The sequence below is a fragment of the Natrix helvetica genome (assembly GCF_964273705.1).
Source record: "Natrix helvetica genome assembly, chromosome: 3".
Taxonomy (NCBI): Eukaryota; Metazoa; Chordata; class Lepidosauria; order Squamata; family Natricidae; genus Natrix; species Natrix helvetica.
Window position 1 is genome coordinate 87,874,383 of NC_138549.1, and position 11,783 is coordinate 87,886,165.

The 11,783-nt window shown below is 46.4% G+C and overlaps 2 protein-coding genes across 5 annotated transcripts in view; one reads left to right on the forward strand and one right to left on the reverse strand.

Moving 5' to 3' along the window:
- The window catches only part of DIPK1A (divergent protein kinase domain 1A), a 263,262-nt gene that overhangs the window by 34,483 nt on the left and 216,996 nt on the right, over positions 1 to 11,783 (forward strand). For all 4 annotated transcript variants that reach the window (XR_014175115.1, XM_081949592.1, XM_081949593.1 and 1 more), the window contains exon 4: positions 6,531 to 6,707. Coding sequence is in view for 3 of the 4 variants with exons in the window: in XM_081949592.1 (XP_081805718.1) it covers positions 6,531 to 6,707 (177 nt within the window). In the remaining variant the exon portion in view is untranslated. The remainder of the gene's footprint in view (positions 1 to 6,530; positions 6,708 to 11,783) is intronic.
- Positions 1 to 11,783, reverse strand: part of RPAP2 (RNA polymerase II associated protein 2) — a 300,695-nt gene that overhangs the window by 5,571 nt on the left and 283,341 nt on the right. The window lies entirely within an intron of this gene.

Consider the following 11,783-nt stretch of genomic DNA (forward strand, 5'->3'; position numbering starts at 1 on the left):
AATAGCCAAGCCATAGCTAAGGCGCAGGCCGCTGCCACTCAGGACCAACCTAGCAGGGCCTCTCCTCCCACTTCCTCAGCCGTCAGCAAGGCATCTGAGGATGAAGAGGGCGTTCAAGATACCCCAGACCTATCTGACAAGAATCCAGCTCCTGACATCCCCACCTTTTTGGGGTTATTCAAGCCTTCCACGTTTAGGGCCATCCTCACTAAAGCGAGAGCTTCATCTGTCCAGATGGGACTCCCCGCTCAATCCGATAAGAACAATGCCACAGAGCAGGGTAATAAGGAAACTGTTAGTTCCTTAGATCCAGGCGCTGGGCTCTTCAAGGAGAGCACCCCCCTTAAGGATCTGGTTCCAGCTCCCAGCTCTTTCTGGATGTTATCCAGCGCCAATGGGCCCAGCCTGGGTCTATGCCTAATCCCAGATAAAAGATGGAAAGTGGCATTGAGGACCTTCTGAAGCTTCCTCAGATAGATGACCCCATAGTGACCCTAATCTCAAATTCGGTCTTCCAACTGATCTGCTGCAGGGACTCAAGGCGGAGGACAAGAGGGCAGAGGCCTGTCATAAAACTCATCTGGCCACTGCGTGGGCCATGAAGGCCTCCTCCTCCTCCTCGTACTTCAGTAGAGCAGCCCTGTTTTGGCTTCGTACGCTGCTAGCTAACCTTCCAGCTGGCGATATTAGATCACGCCAGGACATCAACAAAATTATTGCAGCGGTCAAATTCAGCCAATAACTCCCCTGACACCACCAAATTCTCCTCTAGGGCCCTGGCCTCTAATGTGACTTCGCGCTGACTGCTGTGGCTCCATTACTGGCAGGCGGACAAAGAAAAGTGGAAGCTGGCTTCAGCTCCGTTCAAGGGCAGCAAGCTCTTTGGTGAGGCCTTGGACTCTGTCTTAATTGAGTCCAAGGACAAACGCAAAGTCTTGCCGGTGGTTACAAAAAAACCCGGCAAAAAACCGTTTTTCGTAGGCAGCCCTTTCGGACTGCAGACTCCACTTCTGGGGGATTTACCAGACCTTATTCCCAAACCCAGGACCGCTCCCATGACAGGGCTTCATTTAGGGACAAAAACAAGCAGCAGGGTACCCGCAGGTTCTTTAGAGGAGGGGTTCTCCAACCGCTCCTTTTGAAGAACCAAGTGATCGTCTCTGGTCCCCTCCCATAGGCGGTCGCCTGTAACTCTACACCGATCAGTGGGAGGTGACAACGACGGACAGTTGGGTCTTGAACATGATCCATCACGGACTTACCCTGGACTTTCTCTCCTTACCTCCACGGACATTCATCCACAGATGACAACTGATGGGGCAGAGATCAGGCATTTGCTGGACATAGCGGCCATCGAACAGGTACCATGGGGCCAGGAGGGCAAAGGATTTTACTCGATCCTCTTCCTCATTCCCAAGGCCTCAGGAGGGGTGAGAGCCATACTGGACCTCAAGAAATTCAACATCCATCTAGCGTACAAGCACTTAAAGATGGAATCGCTCCACACCATCTTGGGTTGCATCAGGCAGGGCAACTTCCTGACGTCAATCGACCTGAAGAAGACATACCTGCATGTTCCCATTCATCTAGCGCGTCGCAAGTTTCTGAGGTTCCAATTTGCAGACCAGCATTTCTAGTACAAGGCTCTACTCATCGGCCTCTCATCGGCCCCCAGGACATTTACCACGCTTCTGGCCGCTGTCGCTGCATGTCTTCAGTCTCGTTCCCTGAGACTAGTTTGTTATCTGGATGACATCTTGCTGATGTCATCATTCAGAGAACAGGCATGTCAGGATCTCAACGTCATCATCCGCACGCTCGAACAACACGGCTTTTCTGTAAATCTGGAGAAAAGCCACCTGATGCCAACCTCCAGAATCCAGTATCTGGGCACGGTGATCGACTCCAGAATCTGCAAGGTGTTTCTCACACAAGAACGAGTGGACAGCATCACGTCCCTCGTGCATCAGATTCGGAGTTCCAGGTCAGCACCTCTCATCACGCTAGCCCAGCTGCTGGGGAAGTTGATCTCGCAGTGGTTCCCTGGGCATGACTGTGTGCATGGGAGCTTCAGTGGTTCCTGCTTCCGATTTAGTGACGCAAGGCCAGCAACTCTAAAAGGGTGGTGAGCGTTCCTCCACGGGTGCTCCAGTCTCTCAGATGGTGGCAGACAGCAGCGCTGAAGAAGGGGTACCTCTTCAAGGAACCAGAGCGCCTGGTCATAACAACAGATGCCAGCTTGTACGGTTTGGGAGCCTACCTGCAGACGCACGTGACACACGGCAGATGGTCTCCGGCGGAGCTCGCCCACAACATAAATTGGCTGGAGCTCAGGGCTGCCAGACTAGCCCTGCGCCACTTCCAGCAGTTCATCGAAGGGTCTCACGTCCTCCTACTGACAGACAATATCGCCAATAAGGCCTATGTCAATCACCAGGACGGAACTCGATCGAAGGCCCTGATGTCGGAGGCAGAATCCCTGGGGTGGTGGGCAGAGCGCCACCTCTAATCCATAAGGGCAGATCACATTTCAGGGGAGGAGAATGCGACAGTGGACTGGCTCAGCAGAACGACCATCAGCAATTCGGAATGGCAGCTTCACCCGTCTCTGTTTCACCAACTGGCCCAGAGATTCAGACTTCCGATGGTAGACCTGTTCGCCAATCCCGAGAACACACACCTCCCCTGTTCTTTTCAAGATTCCAATGCTCCGGTGAGGAAGCAATGGACGCTCTTCAATGCCGCTGGCCCCCCGGCCTGTTATACACGTTTCTGCTCTTCCCACTGATACCTCAGGTGATCAGGAAGATCTTGCGGGAGGGAGCTGAAGTACTGCTAGTCGCCCCGCACTGGCCAAGGAGGTCCTGGTTCGCCGACCTTGTCAGCCTGTCAGTGACCAAGCACTGGTGCATACCACAGGAGCAAATCTCCCTCAGCCAAGGGGCCATCCCACAGCCAGACCCTAAATGGCTTCAGTTAGCCATTTGGCACTTGAGGGGGACCTCCTGAGGCAGGACAGCTTCTCTGACAAGGTCATCTATACCATCCAGGCGACCTTCTACAGTGCGGATCTATGACACAACTTGGGCTATCTTCTCCTCTTGGTGCCAGTCCCATCGCATCGATGCCACAGCAGCGACAATTCCACAAATTCTGGACTTCCTCCAGGAGGTGTTGGACAAAGGCCTTGCCCCCAACACCTTTTGGAGACAGAGGGCAGCACTAGTCACCATCTTGTCCAGAGACGATTTTCAACTGCTCAGCAGACACCCAAGGGTTTGCAGTTTCCTAAAGGGGGCTACCAACCTACGCCCTCTGATGGTACACCGTTACCCAACTTGGGACTTATTGGTTGTATTGCAGGCCTCAACATTGGCGCCATTTGAACCAATTCGCTCTGTTAGCCTACGACATTTGTCGTTCAAAACTGCCTTTCTTGTAACCATCACTTCAGCTGCGCTCTTCGTTAGGGAGGACCTTTGTATTATACATTCGGACAGAGTAATTCTGCGATTGGATCCAGCATTTCTACCAATAATTAACAGCTTAATCCACAGAATGCAGGAGGTCATCCTCCCCAATTTCTGCCCGCACCCCAGTCATCCCACGAAGTGCATCTGGCACAAATTGGTTGTGCACCGCACTATGTGGGTATACAAAAAGAGGACAGCTTCCTTTCGCAAGTCAGAATTGTTCTTCATATCATTCCAGCCCACCTCCATGGGCAGGAAGGTATCATCTTCCACCATAGGACGTTGGCTGCACGCTTGCATCAAGCTGGCTTACGAGCAACAATCCAGACTTGTTCCTCCTCGTATAACAGCACACTCCACGAGGAGCGCCACGATTATGGCCGCTGGGCCACTCAAGCTCCTATTGAAGAGATCTGCAGGGCAGCTACCTGGTCCTCGCCGTCACCGTTCATTTGGAATTATAGAGTGGACTCATTTGCCTCTACAGAGGCTTCATTTGGAAGGAGAGTTTTACAGCGAGTCCTCGCAGCTCCTGCTAACCAGGACATTCCTTCTTCCCATTCTGGGACTACATAGCTTGGATATGTCCCATGCTTGGACACTCCAAGCAATGCCTAGGAGAATGACCGTTGGCTTACCTGAATGGTCGTTCTCTGGGTGCTGCGGGACCTGAATGGTTGTTCTCTGGGTGCTCCCGCCCTGGGGTCCCCTACGGGTGCGTGAATTATCACCTCCATGGCATAGACCTTACTCCCTACAGCATCCTTCTAGGTCTCATACCTTCATTTTTTAAACTGAGCCTCTAAAGGGAGCAGGAGGTGTGGCTACACAAACTTTGAACTCAGTCCTTGGGCAGCAAGCTGAAGCTAACCCATGCTTGGATACTCCCTCAGCGCCGATAGAATGACAATTCAGGTAAGCCAACGGTCAATTGGTTCTCTTGACCCCTAAAATTTGATCCATCTAAACATAGTGATTGCTGCAAACACAGTCATTCTAGTTATTCTAAGGTATATTAGTTTGTAAATGCCATAGAAAATAGAACTCTTTAAAAAGCCAAAGCCAATATTGAATTTTCTTAGATATTTACAGAATCCATGCAATATTGCTGATAGTGTTTTATGATAAAGAATTGACTTAATCAAGCATTTTGTAATATGGAGGAGAATGTTAAGCATTATGTTTAAGAATATCCTACCATGCTATTGTTTCCCCTTCTCATATTCCCCCAGATTTCCTTTCCCCCAATCTACAGAATTATCTTTTCCCCTTCACACTGCAATACATAAAACAGTTCTGGACTATGACAAAAAATAAATGTCAGAACATCCAGCAATTTGACAAAATATCTTCAGATAGTCCTCAACTTTAAAACCAGTTGCTTAATGACCATACAATGTTGCGGTAGATCTCCCCAGAGCTACTTATAACCCAGATTTGAAGTAGGGTTGCCCTCTCCTTCCATTATCACATTTTGGGCTCTTTGTAACCAACTGGCATTTATATCCTTTTGTAGCATCGCACAGTCACATGACCAGGATTTACAATGTGTTTTTTGTTAGCAACTGGTGTTTACTTCTGGTTTCCAGCAATAAAAAACCCCACCCATTGGGGATGATGGATACATTTAATAATTGCATGACTGCTGCAAAAATTTGGGCACGGTTGCTTAACTGGCACAATTTAACAACTGTAATTCAGGTGTCAATGGACAGAACTATCTGTATTCACAGCTAGCAACAGCACAGAACAGGAGTGCCTCCTATTCAAGGACTGAAAGTTTGGCTTTGGGGGAAGTTAAATGGAAGGGTTAAGAGCAAATGTCTTAAGCATGCAGAGGGTTAAGTCATTCATTTTATCCTTGAAATCCCATTACCCAAATAATTTTTAAAAGTTTGAAAAGATCAGTCCTATCTAGTGATGTTATGACAAATTAATCTTCCCTGGGTATCCTACACACAAGACTTAATGTAACATGTAGCTCCCCAATCTATAAAGCTTACCACGCTATATTAAAGTTTGCAAAATCATCTCCTACAAAGCTACTTGATAAAAGGAGTCTTTAGGGAAAATTGCTAAATAGGAAAGAATGCAAGGACCCAATTCAGCTACAGTACTTGTGGATTTTTTTGAAATGAGTCTTACTGTTTAGTCACATCCGATTTTAAACTGGAACAGCATCATCTAGATTTTCATCTAAAACCTATTTTATTAATAATACTGCATTCAAGAACTTCTAATTTTGTGGTTATTAATTAGTGCCATAAGTCAAATGGGTGTGAAATATATATTTAGTAGTGATTTAAAGTACATGTTAAAATGTACAATAATGTATGAATTTTAAATGCTTATCAGCCATGATTTAATAAAAATTACAGAATATCCTTTACGAAATGAATCTTGCTTTTCCATGTTACCTTGCAAGAAAGTATATATTGTTAAAAGTGTTTAATGACAACTGCTAAACAGTGTTCTAGGAGTACAGATATCACTATGCAACCATCTTGGATAGAGATTATATTTGACCAGTAGTCTTTTATTTCCATCTCTGTAAAAGCTGAGTGAAGAAGCTAGACTTATTATAATGAAATGCATTAAAATATTTCTATATAAAATAATTTAAATAATGCTATAAACTTTAAACTCCCACTTCACCTACATGTCACGATCTTCAGGTTGTCTTATTTCCATGTCTTATTTTCAAGGGAGAAGAATGAAGAAATCAAGGACAACTGCTCATCTGATATTTTGAAATTCACTTAAATTTAGTATTTTTAAAGACAGCATGTGGCATTTTTATATAAACACAGTTTAGTAGAAGTGGAAATGCTGTTTCTAGGTTAGCACTTGTCAGCTACAGTCCTTTTATAAATCCTATATTTGTATAAATAGCATATACATTTTAAGATTTGGTATCCAGAAAATCAGGTTATCTTATCGAAAATAATCATTTAAGCCAACAATTTAGTCAGTGAAATACTGAGTACCAATTACAGAGAGCATTTGTGTTAAAGATAAATTTCCACCTATAATTGTCGTTTATTCCATTTTGTACAGATGTATTTAGGAGAATGGGGTAATTTGCAAGGAGTTATAAAATGCCAGATGGAAGAAATTGCTCATATTGATCTTAGAACTGAACTAGAACCAAGGAGAGAAACAATTCTGTTTGATAAACCAACTAGAGGAACTACTGTTCAAAAATTCAAAGAGATGGTCTATGGGCTTTTTAAAGTAAGTATACTATTTCTCCATTGCCTGGGGGGTGATGACTGAGCTGTAAGTAATGATACTAGACAGATTATTTAATTACTTCATATTTGTGGCAAGATCATTAGATTAAAATTAAGACTTTGTGTTGGGAAGTTTTATAAGGATTACATGAAACGAACTTTTTAAGTTCTCCCTCCCCATTATGATCCTTCTTTAAATTGGCTATTACAAATAAGAAACTGCTATTGCAATTCAGTTGACAGACTTTCTGTTACTGCTTTTATTCTTTTAAACACTACACTCTTATGATAACTATTAAAATATAGCTGGGACTTGGATTAAGCATAGGTATTAAAAATTGCATTGGTAATTCATTTATAATCTGTGAGGTCCTTGGTGCTCTCTGAGGGTTATTTTCTTGCAGACATTTCATTACCAAATTAGGTAACATTGCCATTGGATATTTAATCTATTTTCCCTTTTAAATAGTTTATTAGAAAGCAGTCACACAAATATATCTGTAATAAAATAAAAGAAGCCCAGCTGCAAATATTATTCTCAAATTATGAGAATATTTTAACATTTTAAGAAATTAATCTGAATTAATATGAAATGAAATTGTGCTAATGTTGATGGATAACAACCTTTGCTCCTATAGGTCTTTTGAACCAAAAAACACCACCAAAATTACCAAGGATAGAGAGCAAACAGGTCAAAGATGCCCACAAACAGGTTAGACAAAATCATGTGGGTCTGCAGGGAATCTGGTCATGCAATTATATTTGTTGTAGCTAACTCTACTATAAGGAGAGAAAGTGCAAAAGATAAAAGGTGAATGCTGGGTGCTGGAATTGAGTTTTTCAGTCACTGTGTCTTCTTCTTACCTTTAGGATGGAGTCACTCACTCTTGCTTTGTTCAAAAATTTCACAATTGGTATTTTGTAAAGCAGCTACCTTTAAACACACTTATTTGTAGTAAATTTTGATATTAGTAAATGTGAACTTGCTGCATATCTTAAGATTATCTCATTGCTGGTATATTTTGTTAATTTTTTTGAAAATTCATCTGACAATAAGCAATAATTAAAAAAAGAAATGAAACAATGTATATATATATATATATATATATATATATATATATATATATATATATGCTGGTTTTGTTGTATTCGGGTCTTTTCCCGTGTAAGGTTGAGATTGTCTTTGCAACGTTTCGGCAGGATCACACCTGCCATCTTCAAGCTGTGGGCTTTTTAAGCCCACAGCTTGAAGATGGCAGGTGTGATCCTGCCGAAACGTTGCAAAGACAATCTCAACCTTACACGGGAAAAGACCCGAATACAACAAAACCAGCATACCTACACCCGTGAAAATCTACGAAAACAAATATATATATATATATATATATATATATATATATATATATATATATATATATATATATATATATATATATATATATATATATATTGGTTTGATAAGAGGAAATTTGGTAAAAATTTTAAATGATGAAAAAAGGGGAAAAAGTTAAACAGTCGAACTATTGCTAAATAAATGGCTGATAATGATAATAATGTAATAATTTGCATTGATAGGATAAAAGGGAAATTGGATAAAAGTTGTAAATGATGAAGAAAAGAGGTTTAAAAACTTTGTTATTAAACATAATTAATTTTTTATTTTGAATGTGTTATAAAGGAATAATGTGATTGTATGATATTGAAAATAGATAAGGGAATGCCACTATGTGGTTTTGTTTCAAATTTTGGAATGTTTGTTATAAAGGGATGTTAAAACAACTACAGTCATATTTATTTATTTATTTATTTTATTTATTTATTTGTGCTTCTAGACCGCCCCCTCTCCCAGAAGGGACTCGGGGCGGTGTACAGTCCATAGAGAATATCACAAAAATACAATAAAAAATTAAATATTAAATATGTACAGTTTGGAGGAGGTTAAAATGCAATTAAAAGAACTGTACAAAGCTGAATAAATATAATTTTTTAAAATCCCTAAAACGGACACAACAGATTAAAAACCCTAAAATAACCAGATAATAATATATTTGCCAGGAGGGACAGTTGTAATTATGCCAGGCCTGCTAATCGGAACAGGTGAGTCTTCAATTTTTGCCGGAAGGAGCGGAGGTCAGAAGTGGTTCTAATGTCGGGGGGGAGGTCATTCCAGAGGGTTGGGCCCATCACAGAGAAGGCCCTACTCCTTGGTGTCGCCCGTTGGCATTGCCTAGTGGACGGCACCAGGAGAAGTCCCTCCCTGTGTGAGCGAATTGGCCGCAGGGATGTATGTGGGAGGATGCGATCCCGCAAGTAACTAGGTCCCGTGCCATGGAGCGCTTTAAAGATGGTAATCAGCACCTTGAAACGCACCCGAAAAACCACAGGTAGCCAGTGCAGCTCGCGCAGGAGAGGTGTTACGTGGGAGTACCTCGTACTCCCCATCACAGCCCGCGCGGCTGCGTTCTGAACCAACTGCAGTCTCCGGGTGCGTCCCAAGGGCAGCCCCATGTAGAGAGCGTTGCAGTAATCCAGGCGGGACGTCACCAGCGCATGAGTGACCGTGCGTAGGGCATCCCGGTCCAGTAGGGGGCGCAATTGGCGCACCAGGCGAACCTGGTGGAACGCCCCCCTCGCCACGGCTGCCACATGGTCATCCATTGACAGCCGGGCATCAAGGAGGACGCCCAAATTGCGCGCCCGTTCCACAGGGGGCAATTGTTCGCCCCCTATGGCCAGCGATGGAATCAGCTGGCTGAACCGAGGTGCCGGTAGCCACAGCCACTCGGTCTTGGAGGGGTTGAGTTTAAGTCTGTTGTCCCCCATCCAGACCCCGACGGCTTCCAAGCACCGGGACATCACTTCAACAGCCTCGTTGGGGTGGTTTGGGGTTGAAATATACAGCTGAGTATCATCAGCGTAGAGGTGATACTCAACCCCAAAACCACGGATGATCTCACCCAGCGGCTTCACATATGTGTTGAACAGGAGAGGCGAGAGGGCCGACCCCTGTGGCACTCCACAAGTGAGTGGCCTCGGGGTCGACCTCTGTCCCCCTGTCAACACACATTGCCTCCGGTCGGAGAGGTAGGAGCCGAACCACCGCAAAACGGTACCTCCGACTCCTATCCCCTCCAACCGGCGCAATAGGATACCATGGTCGATGGTATCAAAAGCCGCCGAGAGGTCTAATAGGACCAGGATAGAGGAACAACCTCTATCTCTGGCCCTCCAGAGATCATCGACCAACGCGACCAAGGCTGTCTCTGTGCTGTGCCCGGGTCGGAAGCCGGACTGGCGTGAGTCTAGATACTCGGATTCGTCAAGGTGTTGTGGAAACTGCTGCGCCACCACATTCTCGACAACCTTCGCTAAAAACGGAAGGTTGGAGACTGGACGATAGTTAGCTAGCTCCATTGGGTCGAGTGCAGGCCTCTTAAGTAAGGGTCTCACCACCGCCTCCTTCAAGGCGGCTGGTAAGGATCCCTCACCCAATGAGGCATTCACCAGGCCCAGAAGCCAGCCTCGGGTCACCTCCCAAGATGCCAGTACCAACCAGGAGGGACACGGGTCCATTAAACATGTGGTGGGCCGCAGCCGTCCACGCAACCTATCCAAATCCTCAGGGGCAACAGAATCAAACTCCTCCCAGGATGGTCTCACAAGACTCGCTGTTGGCGGCCCGTCTGGTCCACTGAGGGGGGCCCATCCGCTCCGGATCTGAGCGACTTTATCCTGCAGATATTCCCCAAACTCCTCTGCTCTGCCCTGCAAGGGTGCCCCTTGCGTCCTCTGTGACAAGAGGGAGCGAGTCACCCTAAACAGGGCGGCAGGGCGGTTATCCGCGGACGCAATAAGAGCAGCGCAATATCTACGTTTGGCCGCCCTTAATGCCACAAGGTAGGTCCGTAAATAGGCTCTTACCTGTGTTCGATCAGATTCGGAGCGTGAGGACCTCCACCTGCTCTCTAGACGTCTCCTATGGCGCTTCATCACCCTCAGCTCCTCGGTATACCAAGGAGCCCGGGTGGGTCGCTGCCGCAGGAGAGGTCGCAAAGGCGCAACCCGGTCCAAGGCCCCAGCCGCCGCCCTATTCCAGGCGGCCGCTAGGTCCTCCGACCGAGCGCGGGTCAGGGCTACAGGTAATGGCCCAAGCTCCATCTGGAACCTATCCGGCTCCATCAGGTGCTTGGGGCGGTACCAGCTTGGACCATCTGGTCCCGCCTCCTCGCGGTGAGGGGTAGCGCCAGGGAAGTCCAGCCGGAGACATGAGTGATCCGACCATGACAGGGGTGTAACAACAAAGTCCCCTATACCCAGATCACTCGTCCACTGCTCAGATACAAAAACAAGGTCCAATGTGTGGCCACCTTCGTGTGTGGGGCCCTGAATTAACTGGGTCAGGCCCATGGCTGTCATGGAAGCCATGAACTCCCGAGCCACCTCAGACGCTGCTCCCGTCGACGACAGGTTGAAATCCCCCATAACCACAAGCCTGGGGATCTCAACCGCCGTCTCCGAGATCAGCTCGAGGAGCTCGGGCAGGGCCGCTGATGTATAGCGAGGAGCCAAGTATACAATCAGCAAACCCAACTGCCTCCCTGGGCCCCATGTCACACCAAGGGACTCACACCCGGATACCTGAGGAACAGTGAACTCCCTCGGCTCTAGACCTTCCCGTATAACTACCGCCACCCCACCACCCTTACCCAGGGCCCGAGGCTGATGGAATGCGCGGAAACCTGGTGGGCACATTTCCACGAGGGGTAAACCACCCTCGTGGCCCAACCAGGTCTCCGTTATCCCTGCAAGGTCCAGCTCCCCCTCAGAGATCAGCTCATTAATGAGGGGGGCCTTGTTGGTTACGGACCTTGCATTGCAAAGCATCAGCCGTAGGCCCGGGCTCTGTAGTTCCTGGCCACCTAGGTTGCGGGGGTTGGTACAAACGACCGGGCGTAGCCAACAGCCACGGTCTCCCAACCGACCTTGTAATCTTCTTTTGTCCTCGCATCCTCCCCTCCCCGCGACTGTTGTAATCAAACAACCCTCTATTGGAATAATTTGTTCCCTCTCCCCCCCC